Source organism: Periophthalmus magnuspinnatus, chromosome 19, assembly GCF_009829125.3.
Source record: "Periophthalmus magnuspinnatus isolate fPerMag1 chromosome 19, fPerMag1.2.pri, whole genome shotgun sequence".
NCBI classification, from domain to species: Eukaryota; Metazoa; Chordata; class Actinopteri; order Gobiiformes; family Gobiidae; genus Periophthalmus; species Periophthalmus magnuspinnatus.
This window is the reverse complement of record NC_047144.1, coordinates 1,545,317-1,564,557: the sequence shown is the minus strand read 5'-3', so window position 1 is coordinate 1,564,557 and position 19,241 is coordinate 1,545,317. Positions and strand designations below refer to the sequence as shown.

General features: G+C 43.0%; 2 protein-coding genes across 2 annotated transcripts in view; both read right to left on the bottom strand.

Moving 5' to 3' along the window:
• Nucleotides 1-19,241, bottom strand: part of LOC117387594 (NACHT, LRR and PYD domains-containing protein 1a allele 5-like) — a 769,741-nt gene that overhangs the window by 720,012 nt on the left and 30,488 nt on the right. The window lies entirely within an intron of this gene.
• acadsb (acyl-CoA dehydrogenase short/branched chain) lies at nucleotides 5,257-19,239 on the bottom strand. Its single transcript, XM_033984361.2, has 11 exons — nucleotides 19,153-19,239; nucleotides 18,057-18,222; nucleotides 17,354-17,454; nucleotides 16,160-16,366; nucleotides 15,214-15,384; nucleotides 14,373-14,498; nucleotides 12,577-12,669; nucleotides 12,422-12,511; nucleotides 10,216-10,353; nucleotides 8,397-8,496; nucleotides 5,257-7,796 (listed from the first exon to the last, which is right to left on the bottom strand). Exons 1-11 carry the CDS (start codon nucleotides 19,183-19,185, stop codon nucleotides 7,720-7,722), a joined length of 1,302 nt encoding a protein of 433 aa, XP_033840252.1. The 5' UTR covers nucleotides 19,186-19,239; the 3' UTR covers nucleotides 5,257-7,719.

Genomic DNA, 19,241 nt, shown 5'->3' with positions numbered 1-19,241 from the left:
AGTCTGATGTTTCAGTCTGATGTCGCGTGTTTCAGTCTGATGTCGTGTGTTTCAGTCTGATGTCGCGTGTTTCAGTCTGATGTTGCGTGTTTCAGTCTGATGTCGTGTGTTTCAGTCTGATGTTTCAGTCTCATGTCGTGTGTTTCAGTCTGATGTCGTGTGTTTCAGTCTGATGTCGCGTGTTTCAGTCTGATGTCGCGTGTTTTAGTCTGATGTCGTGTGTTTCAGTCTGATGTCGTGTGTTTCAGTCTGATGTCGTGTGTTTCAGTCTGATGTCGTGTGTTTCAGTCTGATGTTGTGTGTTTCAGTCTGATGTCGTGTGTTTCAGTCTGATGTTTCAGTCTGATATCGTGTGTTTCAGTCTGATGTCGTGTGTTTCAGTCTGATGTCGTGTGTTTCAGTCTGATGTTTCAGTCTGATGTCGCGTGTTTCAGTCTGATGTTTCAGTCTGATGTCGCGTGTTTCAGTCTGATGTTTCAGTCTGATGTCGTGTGTTTCATTCTGATGTCGCGTGTTTCAGTCTGATGTCGCGTGTTTCAGTCTGATGTCGCGTGTTTCAGTCTGATGTCACGTGTTTCAGTCTGATGTCGCGTGTTTCAGTCTGATGTTGTGTGTTTCAGTCTGATGTCGTGTGTTTCAGTCTGATGTTTCAGTCTGATATCGTGTGTTTCAGTCTGATGTCGTGTGTTTCAGTCTGATGTCGTGTGTTTCAGTCTGATGTTTCAGTCTGATGTCGCGTGTTTCAGTCTGATGTTTCAGTCTGATGTCGAGTGTTTCAGTCTGATGTCGCGTGTTTCAGTCTGATGTCGCGTGTTTCAGTCTGATGTTTCAGTCTGATGTCGCGTGTTTCAGTCTGATGTCGTGTGTTTCAGTCTGATGTCGCGTGTTTCAGTCTGATGTTGCGTGTTTCAGTCTGATGTCGCGTGTTTCAGTCTGATGTCGCGTGTTTCAGTCTGATGTCACGTGTTTCAGTCTGATGTCGCGTGTTTCAGTCTGATGTCGTGTGTTTCAGTCTGATGTTTCAGTCTCATGTCGTGTGTTTCAGTCTGATGTCGTGTGTTTCAGTCTGATGTTGTGTGTTTCAGTCTGATGTCTCGTGTTTCAGTCTGATGTCGTGTGTTTCAGTCTGATGTCGCGTGTTTCAGTCTGATGTCGTGTGTTTCAGTCTGATGTCGCGTGTTTCAGTCTGATGTTTCAGTCTGATGTCATGTGTTTCAGTCTGATGTCGCGTGTTTTAGTCTGATGTCGTGTGTTTCAGTCTGATGTCGTGTGTTTCAGTCTGATGTCGTGTGTTTCAGTCTGATGTCGTGTGTTTCAGTCTGATGTCGTGTGTTTCAGTCTGATGTTTCAGTCTGATGTCGCGTGTTTCAGTCTGATGTTTCAGTCTGATGTCGCGTGTTTCAGTCTGATGTTTCAGTCTGATGTCGTGTGTTTCAGTCTGATGTCGCGTGTTTCAGTCTGATGTCGCGTGTTTCAGTCTGATGTCGCGTGTTTCAGTCTGATGTCACGTGTTTCAGTCTGATGTCGCGTGTTTCAGTCTGATGTCGTGTGTTTCAGTCTGATGTCGTGTGTTTCAGTCTGATGTTTCAGTCTGATATCGTGTGTTTCAGTCTGATGTCGTGTGTTTCAGTCTGATGTCGTGTGTTTCAGTCTGATGTTTCAGTCTGATATCGTGTGTTTCAGTCTGATGTCGCGTGTTTCAGTCTGATGTTTCAGTCTGATGTCGCGTGTTTCAGTCTGATGTCGTGTGTTTCAGTCTGATGTCGCGTGTTTCAGTCTGATGTTGCGTGTTTCAGTCTGATGTCGTGTGTTTCAGTCTGATGTTTCAGTCTCATGTCGTGTGTTTCAGTCTGATGTCGTGTGTTTCAGTCTGATGTCGCGTGTTTCAGTCTGATGTCGCGTGTTTTAGTCTGATGTCGTGTGTTTCAGTCTGATGTCGTGTGTTTCAGTCTGATGTCGTGTGTTTCAGTCTGATGTCGTGTGTTTCAGTCTGATGTCGTGTGTTTCAGTCTGATGTCGTGTGTTTCAGTCTGATGTTTCAGTCTGATATCGTGTGTTTCAGTCTGATGTCGTGTGTTTCAGTCTGATGTCGTGTGTTTCAGTCTGATGTTTCAGTCTGATGTCGCGTGTTTCAGTCTGATGTTTCAGTCTGATGTCGCGTGTTTCAGTCTGATGTTTCAGTCTGATGTCGTGTGTTTCATTCTGATGTCGCGTGTTTCAGTCTGATGTCGCGTGTTTCAGTCTGATGTCGCGTGTTTCAGTCTGATGTCACGTGTTTCAGTCTGATGTCGCGTGTTTCAGTCTGATGTTGTGTGTTTCAGTCTGATGTCGTGTGTTTCAGTCTGATGTTTCAGTCTGATATCGTGTGTTTCAGTCTGATGTCGTGTGTTTCAGTCTGATGTCGTGTGTTTCAGTCTGATGTTTCAGTCTGATGTCGCGTGTTTCAGTCTGATGTTTCAGTCTGATGTCGTGTGTTTCAGTCTGATGTCGCGTGTTTCAGTCTGATGTCGCGTGTTTCAGTCTGATGTTTCAGTCTGATGTCGCGTGTTTCAGTCTGATGTCGTGTGTTTCAGTCTGATGTCGCGTGTTTCAGTCTGATGTTGCGTGTTTCAGTCTGATGTCGCGTGTTTCAGTCTGATGTCGCGTGTTTCAGTCTGATGTCACGTGTTTCAGTCTGATGTCGCGTGTTTCAGTCTGATGTCGTGTGTTTCAGTCTGATGTTTCAGTCTCATGTCGTGTGTTTCAGTCTGATGTCGTGTGTTTCAGTCTGATGTTGTGTGTTTCAGTCTGATGTCGCGTGTTTCAGTCTGATGTCGTGTGTTTCAGTCTGATGTCGCGTGTTTCAGTCTGATGTCGTGTGTTTCAGTCTGATGTCGCGTGTTTCAGTCTGATGTTTCAGTCTGATGTCATGTGTTTCAGTCTGATGTCGCGTGTTTCAGTCTGATGTCGTGTGTTTCAGTCTGATGTCGTGTGTTTCAGTCTGATGTCGTGTGTTTCAGTCTGATGTCGTGTGTTTCAGTCTGATGTCGTGTGTTTCAGTCTGATGTTTCAGTCTGATGTCGCGTGTTTCAGTCTGATGTTTCAGTCTGATGTCGCGTGTTTCAGTCTGATGTTTCAGTCTGATGTCGTGTGTTTCAGTCTGATGTCGCGTGTTTCAGTCTGATGTCGCGTGTTTCAGTCTGATGTCGCGTGTTTCAGTCTGATGTCACGTGTTTCAGTCTGATGTCGCGTGTTTCAGTCTGATGTCGTGTGTTTCAGTCTGATGTCGTGTGTTTCAGTCTGATGTTTCAGTCTGATATCGTGTGTTTCAGTCTGATGTCGTGTGTTTCAGTCTGATATCGTGTGTTTCAGTCTGATGTTTCAGTCTGATGTCGCGTGTTTCAGTCTGATGTTTCAGTCTGATGTCGTGTGTTTCAGTCTGATGTCGCGTGTTTCAGTCTGATGTCGCGTGTTTCAGTCTGATGTCGCGTGTTTCAGTCTGATGTCACGTGTTTCAGTCTGATGTCGCGTGTTTCAGTCTGATGTCGTGTGTTTCAGTCTGATGTTTCAGTCTGATGTCGTGTGTTTCAGTCTGATATCGTGTGTTTCAGTCTGATGTTTCAGTCTGATGTCGCGTGTTTCAGTCTGATGTTTCAGTCTGATGTCGTGTGTTTCAGTCTGATGTCGCGTGTTTCAGTCTGATGTCGCGTGTTTCAGTCTGATGTTTCAGTCTGATGTCGCGTGTTTCAGTCTGATGTCGTGTGTTTCAGTCTGATGTCGCGTGTTTCAGTCTGATGTTGCGTGTTTCAGTCTGATGTCGCGTGTTTCAGTCTGATGTCGCGTGTTTCAGTCTGATGTCACGTGTTTCAGTCTGATGTCGCGTGTTTCAGTCTGATGTCGTGTGTTTCAGTCTGATGTTTCAGTCTCATGTCGTGTGTTTCAGTCTGATGTCTCGTGTTTCAGTCTGATGTCGTGTGTTTCAGTCTGATGTCGTGTGTTTCAGACTGGACCATGCTGGAGCTCAGTGGTTAACACCAGGACTCAGAAAGTGTAAGTTTTGAGAAACTCCATTTGAAACAGACACTTATTTAAATGGATAAAATGGTCCAAGGACCTCACATAGAATATATATTGTTGTGTGGCCTCAGACTGTGAGGTCCACAGCTGTGTCCATGACTGAATCCAGAGTTCTTCTTAAAGCAGATCCTGAAGAGTCCAGTCTGGAGCTGTGTAACTGCACTCATGTTTCAGCTCAAACACAACAGTGATCTTCATTCTTCTTCTGGAGACAGTGGATTTAAACCAATCCCCTGTTCTCCTCTCCTTCATATAGAGACATTTTAAAGGAGAAAGTCTGTGTCATGGAGCACAGAGGAGTGTAGGAATGTGTGGAGTGACGTCAGAGACTGGAGCTGCACTTTGTCACTGCAGCAACAAACTCAAGTTTTACACTGAAAAGAATCTGAAATAGATGTGAGGCTCTGAAACTAAAGGAAATATAGAGCTGAAGCAAAAGAAACATGAGCCAAATATAAGACTGACATGATTCACAAATAAAATCATCAGAATAAAAATACATTCATCATAAATAATTGACTTTAAATCCATCTTTCATGAATAGATTGACCCATATTAAACTATAATTAAATGTGTGTCTCCACATGGGACTAACTGCTGCTGTGTTGTGTCTTCTCTCCATCAGATTTCTGTGATCTCACTCTGGATCCAAACACAGCTCACAGAAAACTCAAACTGTCTGACAACAACAAGAAGGTGACATTTGTGACAGAGGAGCAGCCGTATCCACATCATCAGGACAGATTTGACTCCTGGCCTCAGATTCTGTGTTCCACTGGTCTGACTGGTCGCTGTTACTGGGAGGTCCAGTGGAGTGGATGGGTTTATATATCAGTGTCTTACAGAGGAATCAGAAGGAAAGGAAACAGATATGACAGTTGGTTTGGACACAATGATCAGTCCTGGAGTCTGATCTGTTCTAAAGGTGGTTTCTATGTTCTTCATAATAACAATCAAACCTCCCTCCCTCAGCCCTGGTCCTCTTCTGGGACAGTCTCAGTGTTTGTGGACTGTCCTGCTGGCTCTCTGTCCTTCTACACAGTCTCCTCTGACCAACTGACCCACCTCCACACCTTCAACACCACATTCACTCACACTCTGATCCCTGGGTTTAGTCTCTGTTATGGCTCCTCAGTGTCTCTGTGTCCGACAGACTCACCCTCCTCTGTGTAAAATACAACAGTCAAATCTGTAGAAAAATCACTTTGTAAATGTTGATTTTATTTTGACTTCATTTGACCAGAGATTTATTTTATGTTTTATTTCCTCTAAAAGACAAACTGCACAGACACATCATGTAGTAGTAGTAGTAGTAGTAGTAGTAGTAGTAGTAGTAGTAGTAGTAGTAGTAGTAGTAGTAGTAGTAGTATTAGTAGTAGTATTAGTAGTAGTATTCGTAGTCGTAGCAGTTTTGCTCTTGTTTTTCCTCATCACAAACATCTAATGCTCTTGTTTTTAGCCTGATTTACTCTGCCTCACACTGTGACACTTCCACATGACCCTTAAATGTTCTTCTCTTTATTTAAATTCAAATACACTGTCAGTCAAATATCTCTAAGTGTTTTATCGACTTACACCTGTTGATTTTATTATTATTTTTTATAGTCTAAATTTATATCTCATTAACATTTTTCATATTTTTTCATCACAATTTAAATATTTGTGTTTGATTTACTCTGTGTGAGTCTCAAGCTGTAAATATATTGTATTATTACTATAGAATAATGAGTAAAACACATTATAAACTGTATCTAAGCCTGTTTTTGGTGTGTACAGTAGTTTTTATGTCTATTGGATAAACCTTTGCTAATGTGCTAATAGTAAATAAATGGCCTTAGAAATCCTTCACCTTCATCTTTGTTCTGAATCCTATTTAAATTCAACATTAATATGTGTAAATTATAATTATCCAGGCTGTGACAAACTTAAGCCTGATTCAAAATAGCTCAAATGTCATTAGTGGTGAGAGGAGGTTAAATAATGACACAATTGGCTGATTAAATAAAACAGTTTTTGCAGAGCCAATGTAATCCTCATGTAAGTGCTGCCCCCTGGTGTTCAAATCTAGACACGACGTGGAACAATCAGATTTAAAGATGTGTTTTATTCACTTTTAATGACAAACTTAACACGTTTTTACAGTTTTACAGAGAGTCGATGTGCAAAGCTACTTTCACAAATATAATTACACAAAAAAAAAAGTATCTGAAGGCACTGATTGAAAAAGAGAAAAACAAGTTGAAAATGATGTAGAACTCGTCTTGTCTTGATTCAAAGTTCAGCTCAAAGTTTGCAAAAGATCTCAAATCATCTTACTGAGAAATATATAATTGTAGAGTAGAGAGTGTTGTCACGATACTAGAATGATTTCGATACTGAGGAATAGACTCGATACTGATTCTGATACTACGAGGATAATGAAAAACTCTTTATTTAGACAAAAGAACATGGCAGTGCTTTGTTTTCTCTTCACATGTGGCTTATATGTGACTTTTTCAGTATCGATACCTGCTCAAACGAGTATCTAGTCTCGATACTAGTTCTAGTATCGATTAGTATCTGATTTTCGATACTTTTGACAGCCTTAACTGGACATTTAGGAAATGGAACAACACGCAGGTTTTCAAAAGCGTCTAATTCACTGTAGAATTGACAGTATTTTTGGTAGATTTGGGAAACATAAGAGTTTTTCATAAGTGCAAACTCACCACAAATGTGAGAAATAATAAAAGAATCTGAGTAACATCAATAAAAGAAATATCTATACAACTCAAACTAAAGCAAACTTTACAGCTATAGAACAGAGAAGAGCCCCACGAGATCAGGTTCATCAGTATCAACAAAATACTGCACTTTGAACTCATTTTTACTTCACAATGGACTTAGACTGAGTCCTGGTCTAGACCTGGTTTAGTCCTGGTTTAGACCTGGTTTAGACCTGGTCTAGACCTGGTTTAGACCTGGTTTAGACCTGGTTTAGACCTGGTTTAGACCTGGTTTAGTCCTGGTTTAGACCTGGTTTAGACCTGGTTTAGACCTGGTCTAGACCTGGTTTAGTCCTGGTTTAGTCCTGGTTTAGTCCTGGTTTAGTCCTGGTTTAGTCCTGGTTTAGTCCTGGTTTAGTCCTGGTTTAGACCTGGTTTAGACCTGGTTTAGACCTGGTTTAGTCCTGGTTTAGACCTGGTCTAGTCCTGGTTTAGACCTGGTTTAGACCTGGTTTAGACCTGGTTTAGTCCTGGTTTAGACCTGGTTTAGACCTGGTTTAGACCTGGTTTAGAACTGGTTTAGACCTGGTTTAGACCTGGTTTAGACCTGGTTTAGACCTGGTTTAGACCTGGTTTAGACCTGGTTTAGACCTGGTCTAGACCTGGTTTAGACCTGGTTTAGACCTGGTTTAGACCTGGTTTAGTCCTGGTTTAGACCTGGTTTAGACCAAATTCATACCTGGTTTGGCCTAGTTTAGACATGATATAATTCTGGATTTTGTGCTGGTCTCGTCCTGGTCTCGTCCTGGTCCAGTCCTGGTCTCGTCCTGGTCCAGTCCTGGTCTAGTCCCGGTCTAGTCCGGGTCTAGTCCCGGTCTCGTCCCGGTCTCGTCCCGGTCTCGTCCCGGTCTCGTCCTGGGTGTCTCCGAGTGTCTCCGAGTGTCTCCGTCCCTCCGTCTCAGAGGTCGTATTCTTTATCTATGAACTTGGCCATGGTCGAGAGCTGGACGTTTGTCGTTCCTTCGTAAATTGTTCCTTCAAAAAAGAGACAAAACATGAGTAAAAAGAGAATTCCAGTTTGGATAAAAAGACAAGAATTTCTGTTTTGTGAAGACGACAGTTTCTTTTGTGGTTTCTGTCCACATTTGACATGAGTCGGTTTCATTTTGTCCCGTGTATTTGATCTAAATGTGTCCTGTCCCAGTACTGACCAGAGTCTGTATAAAGAAGTGGACAAAGTGGACGTCCCCCCCAGCGCTCAGCTCCAGTCAAATGAAGCTCATCGAGGCTGGACCAGTTATACGGACAATTTGGTGCCGAGTTCCATATTGGGAACTTTGACCACGGGTGTCCTAGCAACCAAAGAGCCAATCAGGAGCCAGGCTGTTGAAGGTAACGCCCCTTCCCGCCCACACGCTGGTTTAGCTGTCTGCGTTTAATTAGGAAGACTTCTATTGTCTGTGAATTAGGAAGAGTGTGTTAGCCGTTAGCATAAACTGGACTCTGGTCTCTGAAAGTTGTGAAACGTGCTTATAAACTCATGGTGGTGAATCATTAGGATGTTCTGATGCAGAAGGTAAACGAGGAGTGACTTTGATCCACTGTTTCAAATGAAGCAGTTGTTTTGTGTCGGACCTATTTTGCAGTCCCTGTAGTACTTCTCTATGGGGTAGTCTTTAGTGAAGCCCACTCCTCCCATCCACTCTATGCACTTGGAGGTGGTCAACGTCGCCACCTACAGGACACAACACATTATTTAATATACAAAGAAAGTATTCACAGCGCTTCACTTTTCCCACATTGTGTCGTGTTACAGCCTCATTCCAAATTGTATTAAATTCATCTCTTACCTCAAAATTCTCCACACAATACTCCATTATGACAATGTGGAAAAAGGGTTTTTTGAATTGATTAAAAATAGAAAACTAAGAAATCACCTTTACATAAGTATTCACAGCCTTTGCCATGAAGTTCAAAATTGAGCTCAGGTGCTTCCTTTTTCCACTGATCATCCTCGAGATGTTTCTACAGCTTCATTAAGTCCACCTGTGGTAAATTCAGTTGATTGGACCTGATTTTACAAAGGCACACACCTGTTTATATAAAGTCCCACTGTGCACGTCAGAGCACAAACACCAAGCATGAGGTCAAAGGCCTGTCCACCTGCCAGACAGGATTGTCCTGAGGCACAAATCTGGGGAAGGATACAGAAGAATTTCTGCTGCTTTGAAGGTCCCAATGAGCACAGTGGCCTCCATAATTATAAATGAAAGACGTTTGGAACCTCCAGGACTCTTCCTGGAGCTGGACGTCTAAACTGAGCAACTGGGGGAGAAGGGCCTTAGTCAGGGAGTGACCAAGAGCCTGATGGTCACTCTGTCAGTGCTCCAGTGTTCCTCTGTGGAGAGAGGAGAGCCTTCCAGAAGGACAACCATCTCTACAGCAATCCACCAATCAGGCCTGTCCATCAGGCCCGTCCATCAGGCCCGTCCATCAGGCCCGTCCATCAGGCCCGTCCATCAGGCCCGTCCATCAGGCCTGTGTGGTAGTGGCCAGATGAAAGCCACTCCTTAGTAAAAGGAACATGGCAGCCCGTCTGGAATTTGCCAAAAGGCACCTGAATGACTCTCAGACCATGAGAAACTAAATTCTCTGGTCTGATGAGACAAAGACTGAACTCTTTGGTGTGAATGGCGTCATGTTTGGAGGAGACCAGGCAGTGCTCATCACCAGAACATTACCATCCCCACAGTGAAGCATGGGGGGGCCTGCATTATGCTCTGGGCATGTTTTTCAGCAGCAGGAACTGACTAGTCTGTATATTGCTGCCTTCATTTTTCCTTCTATCCAGAGACATCCTGGATGAAAACCTGCTCCAGAGAGCTCCTGACCTCAGACTGGGGAGAAGGTTCACGACCCGGAGCACACAGCCAAGATCTCAAAGGATCAGCTTCAGAACCAGTCTGAGAATGTCCAGGAGCGGCCCAGAGTCCAGACTTCAATCCGATTGAACATCTCTGGAGAGACCTGAAAATGGCTGTGCACAGACGTCTCAAACCTGATGGAACTTCACTGCAAAGAAGAACGAGCAGAACTGCCTAAAGACGGGTGTGCTAAGATTGTGGCGTCATATTCATAAAGTCTTGAGGCTGTGAAAGTATTAAGCAAAGGCTGTAAATACTTATGGAAATGTGATTTCTTAGTTTTCCATTTTTAATAAATTTAAAAAATGTCAAAAAAACCTTTTTCCACATTGTCATAATGGAGTATTGTGTGGAGAATTTTGAGGTAAGAGATGAATTTAATACAATTTGGAATGAGGCTGTAACACGACACAATGTGGAAAAGTGAAGCGCTGTGAGTACTTTCTGGATGCACTGTAGAAGAAAGTCTGAAAAGCTGTGGTATTCTGTAGTATTATTTGTAGTAGAATTACTGTATATTACTGTCTCACCTCTGCAGAGAAGTACTTGGCCATACACGCCTCTTTGATAAACGGTCGTCCGGCCTCTTTGAGTCGAGCGGCGTTGTACGTGAGGAGCCGCGCCGCTTCGATCTGAGTCGCCACGTGAGCGATCTGGTGCTGCATCCCCTGGACAAACAGAAGAGTGTGAGGGAGACAGGACTCTTTACACACATGTACTGTGTTTGCATTTACACACATGTACTGTGTTTACATTTACACACATGTACTGTGTTTACATTTACACACATGTACTGTGTTTACATTTACACACATGTACTGTGTTTACATTTACACACATGTACTGTGTTTGCATTTACACACATGTACTGTGTTTACATTTACACACATGTACTGTGTTTACATTTACACACATGTACCGTGTTTACATTTACACACATGTACCGTGTTTACATTTACACACATGTACCGTGTTTACATTTACACACATGTACCGTGTTTACATTTACACACATGTACCGTGTTTACATTTACACACATGTACCGTGTTTACATTTACACACATGTACCGTGTTTACATTTACACACATGTACCGTGTTTACATTTACACACATGTACCGTGTTTACATTTACACACATGTACCGTGTTTACATTTACACACATGTACTGTGTTTACATTTACACACATGTACTGTGTTTGCATTTACACACATGTACTGTGTTTGCATTTACACACATGTACTGTGTTTACATTTACACACATGTACTGTGTTTACATTTACACACATGTACTGTGTTAGTATTTACACACATGTACTGTGTTTACATTTACACACAACTCGCCCACGAATGTCTAGAAAACACTTTTAGCAAAATCCACCCTGTTTGTGCAAAATGTCCACGTAGTGTTGGACAAAACTGTAGAAAAATGTGAAGAGAAAAGTGACAGTTTAGATCAGGGGGTTCATTACGTCGACCGCGAAGGCATTTTGTGTAGATCACGATAGAGCGGGTTGCGGACTTTCCAGCAGCGTAACTCCGCCCACTCGTGCTCTCGTGTAAATTCAAACGGCGTCTCAAATCCATTTACATAGCCCCATGTCTCTGACATGGGGCTATGTAAATATTTTACCCTCATTACGGTAAATCTGCCTCTGTTGTCCTGAAGGTGTTGAATGAGAGCACGGGGCTGCAGGGATTTTCACTCATTTATTCGATGTGTAAAAGAAAAAATACGGATGGATGTGTAAAATAGAAGTAGTTGTGTGAAAAAATGCAGTAAATTCTGATACTTCGTTTGACATGATTTTTATGGCTATAAAAAAAGACAAAACCGTAATCAACATGATTATCTCTGTTATCGCTTTAAAACGAAAAATGCAGTTTTCCTCATGTCAGAAGCTTCTGCCTGAACTCTGCATCACTGATTCATTCAGTGTCAGAGCAGAAATCATCATCAAGTCATTATGAACATGTGAGAAGTTCAGTTGTTGTGCAGTTTTATCTCATGTACATGAAAATGCACTGGACATTCATAAAATATTTACAAATAAATATATGTGACATTTTTGTATTCGGTGGTGGATCTTTCAGACACGATCATTTTAAAAGTACCTCACACTGAAAAAGTCTGAGCAGCCTGGGTTTATATGAATGGACAGAGCTAACCTGTTAGCCGCCGCGTGACAAACAGGAAGTGATCATGGACGAACTTCCTGCTCCATCAACTCTGGCTTCATTTCACTTTCTATTGAAAAACCCTGTCTCCTCTCTCTGTCTCTGCTGCTGTTGTTGTTTGTTTTTTTTTTTCTTTTTTAAATTATGAGTTTGTTTGTTTGTTAATTTGATTTTTTAAATTTATTTATTTTATTTATTTCTTTTTTCTTTTAGTTATTTTGAGTTTGTTTTTTTTTGTTTTTTTGTTTATTTTCTTTATTTTATTTATTTATTTATGTTTGATATTTTGAACTTTTTTTTTTTTTTTTTTTTTTTAGTATATTTATATTTGTTATTTAGATTTTTGGGGGGTCTATTATTTTATTTTTTGTTTTTTTTAAACCGTGTCCTCTCTCTGTCTCTGCTGCTTCAGACTCATTCTGGTCTTAAATGTTCAGATTAACCCTCTACATGAAACCAACATTAAACTAAGTGAGTGAATTCTCCCACTGGGTTAAACCTGGATCCTGGTTGGGACCGAGCGGGAGGACACGGGGACATCTGAACCTCATTCTTACCTGAAAGTCAAAGATCCGTTTTCCGAACTGCACCCTCTGCCTGGTGTAAGGAACCGTGTGGTCGAAGCAGCCCTGAGCCAGACCCAGCATCTACGAGAACAAAGATCAGATCAAAACGAAAACACAGAGGGTCAGACGTTTAACGAGGAGTCCACCTGCGCCGCGATCCCGATCCGCCCCTCGTTCAACATCCCGATGGCGTATTTGTAGCCCTGACCCACCTCACCCAAGACGTTCTTTTCAGGCACCTGTGGAGTGAAAGTTTAACGTAAAAAAAATCACATCTGGACGAAAACAGACGACGCAAAATGGACTCGAGTTTAAATCTGTGAACGCGTCAAAATCAGACCTGGAGTTGTGTTTGTTTCATTCTCACATGTTTGAGTCACTTTATTATTCGTCTGTGACGTCTACAAAGATCAAAACACGACGTTACACCTCGTGATGTCATCAAGTGAACAGAGACTTTTACCTTTAGTTCAGCAGAAGAACGACAAGAGACAGAGATGAAATGATACAAATGAAGAGAGAGAGGGGGAGAGAGAGGGAGAGAGAGAGGAAAGAGAGGAAAGAGATGAGGGAGAGGGAGGGAGAGAAGAAAGAGCAGAAAGAAAGAGAGAGAGAGAGAAGAAAGAGGAAAGAGATGAAAGACGGGGTAGAGAGAGGGCAGGAAAGAGGAAAGAAGGATGAGAGGGAGAGAGAGAAGAAAGAGGGAGGAAAGAGAGAGAGAGAGGGAGGAAAGAGAAGAAATAAAGAGTAATGAGAGAGGGGAGAAAGAAAGAGAAAAGAGAAAGGGAAAGAGAGGAGAAGAGAGAAAGGGAGAGAAGAAAAAGAGTAATGAGAGAGAAAGAGAGAGAAAGGGAGTGAGAGGGGAAGAGAAAAGGGGGAGAAAAAAGAAGAAAGACTAATGAGAGAGAAAGAGGGGGGAAAGAAAGAGAGAAAGCGAGAGAGAGAGAGAGAGAGAGAGAGAGAAAGAGGGGAAGGGACAGACAAAAGAAGAAAGAGTAATCCGGGAGAGAGAAAGAGAGGGAGGGAGAGAGGAAAGAACGAGTATTTAGAGAGAGAGGGAGAAAGACAGAGAGCGTGCGAGAAAGGGAGAGTGAGAAAGAGAAAAAGAGGGAGAGAGAAAGGGAGAAAGAGAGGGAAACAATGACAGGGAGAAAAAGAGAATGAGAGAGAGGGAGAAAGAGAAAAGGAGGGATATGAGAGAAAGGGAGCGAGGGATAAAGGGGGAGTAATAAAAAAGAAAGAGAAGGAAGTAAGTAGCTAATAAAAGAGAGGAGAAAAGAGGGGGAGGACAGAGAGAGAGAAAAATCCAGGACTGAAATGATCCAGATGATTCTAGTGAAGGTGGAGTTTAAAAACACAGTGGAGCACTTCCTGTATCACCACATGATGACATCACAAGGTGGAACAGAGCGTTTTCAGCCTAAATCGGCAGAGTTTGTGCTTTAAACATGTGAGAACGAAACAAAACACAACTCCAGGTCTGTGTGTGACGAGGAAATCTGCTTTTCAAAACGTACAGATACATTTGTCTAATTTACTGTATTTTTCAGACTATAAGTTGCAGTTTTTTTGTTTTTTTCAGAGTTTGGCCGTCGGGGCGACTTATACTCAGATGTGATTTATATGTGAAATATGTTTTTTTTCTTCATTATTATGCATTTTTTAGCTGGTGCGACTTATACTCTGGAAAACAGGGTCGAAATTATATCAAGCAAACAGTTGAAATGCTTGAATATTAAACATAATTTGAACAACTCGGTTTTGGTCTTGCTGCTGTAAAATCCACTGATCTCTGCCGCCCTCTTCTGGTGTCTTTATGTCATTACTACAGTCTTTTACGTATAATCAGATCAGCACATGTCAGGAGTCTGGAGAATGTTCTAGAGAAAGTAAACGGCCTCACGCAGACACGGTTTGGAGTTTCGAAAGGTCGGTTTCGTACCTTCACGTTGTCGAAGTTGAGCGGACAGGTGGAAGACGCTCTGAGGCCCAGTTTGTTTTCCTTCTTGCAGATCTCCAGTCCGTCTGCGTCTCTGTCCACGATGAAACAGGTGATGCCTCTGTAGCCCTGTACGCGGAAATACACACACGTTTACATCTGGTATCGCAAAGAAGTATTTCAGTACTTCAACTAATGAGTCTGTGTAATCCCGTCGTCCAGGTCTGATCCATAGTTTAAAAAAAAAGACAAAAGTAAAGCTAACTCGTTCGTTTTAGTGATTTCTAAATGCACAAAAGCAGCAGTGACTCTTCTCTACTTGTCTGGGGTGTGATGCTAACTGGAGGCACTGCTCTGTCTGGAGCTCTGTTAAGACTTTACTCCGAGCTTCGTTTTAACGCGGTCCGACCAGAAAGAGCCGAGTGTAGCCGGAACTACAACAGTGGAGCTGATTTGTGCTTAAGCAAGTCGCTCTCAAATAATGTTACAGTCACAAGCTAGTTAGCGTTAGCGTTAGCCAACAGTTTTTTTTTTATTAGCAACTCTCACGTTTTTGTGCAAAATCAAACTCCTAAACAGGATGATGATCACAGGCTCCTGAAAACGTGCTCTTTAAATCTATTTTGTGTTTTTTTTCTTGAGTTTTCAGACTTTTTTGGCAGTGCGCAGTGTTTGCTAATGTGTGCATTGTGTCACCATGGAAACTGATGAACATTCTGCCGTAGACATACATGTAGAACAGTGTGACGTCACCGCAAAGTATCAGTAGCGATTCTGCACTGAACTCGACCTACAGATGATTTTTACAGAAGAGCATTTCCGTGAGGCTTCAGTCCAAACTCACGGCGGACGGGTCGGCGTTGGCCATGACCAGAAACACTCCGGCGTGTTCGGCGTTACTGATCCACATTTTAGAGCCGTTTATGACGTAATAATCTCCACGTTTTTCTGCTCGAGTTTTTAAGGCGAAGGCGTCGCTCCCAGACTCAGCTTCAGACAAACAGAAACTCCCGACCTGAAGCACAGAAAGAAAATGTGAGAAATATGAACTCAGAAATATACAGACATTTAATCACTAAACCAGGTCTAAACCAGGACTAAACCAGGACTAGACCAGGACTGAACCAGGACTGAACCAGGACTGAACCAGGACTGAACCAGGACTAAACCAGGACTAGACCAGGACTGAACCAGGACTAAACCAGGACTAAACCAGGACTGAACCAGGACTAAACCAGGACTGAACCAGGACTAAAGCAGGACTAAAGCAGGACTAAACCAGGACTAAACCAGGACTAAACCAGGACTAAACCAGGACTAAACCAGGACTAAACCAGGACTAAACCAGGACTGAACCAGGACTAAAGCAGGACTAAAGCAGGACTAAACCAGGTCTAAACCAGGACTAAACCAGGACTAAACCAGGACTGAACCAGGACTAAAGCAGGACTAAAGCAGGTCTAAACCAGGACTAGACCAGGACTGAACCAGGACTGAACCGGGACTAAACCGGGACTAAACCAGGACTAAACCAGGATTAAACCAGGACTAAACCAGGACTAAACCAGGACTAAACCAGGACTAAACCAGGATTAAACCAGGACTAGACCAGGACTAGACCAGGACTAGACCAGGACTAGACCAGGACTAAACCAGGACTAAACCAGGACTAAACCAGGTCTAAACCAGGGCTAAACCAGGACTAAACCAGGTCTGTACCAGGACTAAACCAGGTCTGAACCAGGTCTAAACCAGGACTAAACCAGGTCTGTACCAGGTCTGTGTCTCACCGTGTCGGTGGAGAGGCGGCTGAGGTATTTCTCTTTCTGTTCTGCTGTTCCCAGTTTGGCCACTAGGGTGTTGATGAGCGTGTTCTGGATGTCGCACAGAACCGCGACAGACGGGTCGACTTTGGCCAGCTCCTCGATGACCAGGATGGAGGCGAAGAAGGAGGAGCCAGTGCCGCCGTACGCAGGGTCGATCTCTATACCCATCAACTAAACACAGAACAAACATATGAAAAGAGCCCAAAAGCAAAGTTATGAGTCAGATCTGTGGTGAGGCGATTCAGCTCACATGCATGTTTTTTTGTGTTTTTTTTACAATTAATTTTTGAGCAATAAAAACAGAGAGAGAAGAAAGAGAGGAAAGAGAGAGAGAGAGATGGAGAGAGAGGGAGGAAAGAAGAAAGAAAGAGTAATGAGAGAGAGAGAGAGGGAGAGAGAGAAAGGGAGTGAGGGGGAAGAGAAAAAGGAGAGAAAAAAGAAGAAAGACTAATGAGAGAGAAGGGGGGAAGGAGAGAAAGCGAGAGAGAGAGAGAGAGAGAGAGGGAGGAAAGAAGAAAGAAAGTAATGAGAGAGAGGGGAGAAAGAAAGAGAAAAGAGAAAGGGAAAGAGAGAAAGGGAGAGAAGAAAGAAAGAGTAATGAGAGAGAGAAAGAGAGGGAGAGAGAGAAAGGGAGTGAGAGGGGAAGAGAAAAAGGAGAAAGACTAATGAGAGAGAAAGAGGGGGGAAAGAAAGAGAGAAAGCGAGAGAGAGAGAGAGAAAGAGGGGAAGGGACAGACAAAAGAGAAGAAAGAAAGAGTAATCTGGGAAAGAGAAAGAGGGAGAGAGGAAAGAACGAGTATTTAGAGAGAGAGGGAGAAAGATAGAGAGCGTGCGAGAAAGGGAGAGTGAGAAAGAGAAAAAGAGGGAGAGAGAAAGGGAGAAAGAGAGGGAAACAATGAGAGGGAGAAAAAGAAAAGGAACAAACATATGTAAAGAGCCCAAAAGCCAAGTTATGAGTCAGATCTGTGGTGAGGCGATTCAGCTCACAATAAGAATGCATGTTTTTTTTTTTTTTTTACAATTAATTTTTGAGCAATAAAAACATCCAAACAAAAACAATGTGTAACTCAAATTCACTGACACTCCCATTGAAATACACATCTAAATATTACAGCATACAGTGTTCAGTATTGTAGTATTTTCTGAACAAAAACTCACTCCTTGTTCGAACAGAGACTGGACGACCTCATCGTCCATGTGCGAGCGCTCGTCCATCTTCGACACAAACGGAGCGATGCGTTCCTGAGCGTATTTCTTCACTGACAGAAAACAAAACAAACTCAAAAATGTAAATACTTTAAATGAAACAACCGATTCTGCATCTGCAAAACTATTCAAGGTTATTTCTATAGCACATTTAAAACAACTTCAGCCGATCAAAGCACTTCAAATATAAATAAATAATTACAATCACTATTATTATTATTATTATTATTATTATTATTAAAAACACAGAGATCCTGTCTAACTAGTGTTAAATACCAGGGAGAAGAGGTGGATTTTCAGTCTAGTCTTAAACTGCGTTAAAGACTGAGAGGATCTGACAGGCAGAGGGCGCTGTTCCATAGACTGGGCACTGCCACAGAAAAGGCTCTGTCACCTCTGGTCTGGAGCCAGCTGACCTATGACCTCTGACCTCTGACCTCAGGGCTCTGGGCGGAGCTGTTGTTCCAGGCAGCTTTTTGTCCCGCTCATATATTTCAGTGAGTTACCAAGTTAAGAAAGTAAAGATTATTTATAGAGCAGGATCATCGTAAGACAAAACAAACAACATAAAAACTTCAAACTAAACTTCTCTGAATAAAAAAAATAATAAATCTCGAGCTGCGTCAGTCCAGAGACACGCTCCTCTGCGCCTCACCTGCCTCCCTCATCATGGCCTCCTCCTCCGAGAAACTCTGCAGAGGAGGAAATGAAACTCCACCGGTTTGGTCTGAGTCCAGGTCCAGAGCTGAACTGGACCTGAACCTCCATCCTCCTCCACCACACTGCACCGCCCTGAGAGGAGGAGACAGCTGCCTGCAAGACTGAGGAGAGAGGGAGGAGGGGGAGGAGGGGGAGGAAGGGGAGGAGGGGGAGGAGGGAGGGAGGGGAGGGGGAGGAGGAGGAGGAGGAGAGAGAGGGAGGGAGGAGGGAGGAGGAGGAGAGAGAGAGGGAGGAGGAGAGGAGGGAGGAGGGGGAGAGAGGGAGAGGAGGAGGGGGGGGAGGGAGGAGAGAGAGAGAGGGAGGAGGAGAGAGGGGGGAGGAGCAGAGAGAGGAGGAGAGAGAGGAAAGAGAGGTAGAGAGGGAGGAGGAGGACAGGGAGGGAGGAAAGAGGGAGAGAGGAGGAGGTAAGAGAGGGAAAGAGGAGGAGAAAAGAGAGGGAAAGAGGAGGAGAAAAGAGGGAAAGAGAGAGGAGGTGGAAAGAGAGGAAGAGGGATGAGAGGAGTGGGAGAAAAAGAGAGGGGAAAAACACAGAGAGAGGGCGAGAGAGAGAAGAGTGGAGGAGAGATAGGGAGGAAGCGAGAGAGCAAGAGAGAGAGAAAAGTGAAGTGGGAGGAGAGGGAGGAATGAGAGAAAGAGAGAGGGGTTAGAGTGGAGGAGATGGAAAGAGAAACAGAGAGAAAGAGATTTTTTTTTTTTTGCAAAACTCTTGTGTAATTTCTGGACCATTTCACAGTAAAAACATTCAACATCTTTTCTCTCCGCTGTGTCTGTGTGTGATCTGAGACTCAAATAAACAACACAGAACAATCACTTTGAACTGAAATGAATTAAACACGAGAGACAGCAAAAAAGGATAACAAAACTACAGAGAAAGAAGTTCATTTGACAGCTAGCTTAGCATTAGCAACATGCGTCACTTCAAGCCAAGGTTACTGAGATTTTGCTTGCGTTTATAAATGTGCGTGCGCTTAACTTATCCTACGAACAAATGTATAAAATAACGTTAAAAAGCATCGTGGAAAATGCCTTACCCTTGACAAAATCCTGACCAATGGAGCAGCCATGGTGAGTTATAAAACTGTTTACATGCGTGTGTCTCAGCGGCGTTGACGTTTCCCTC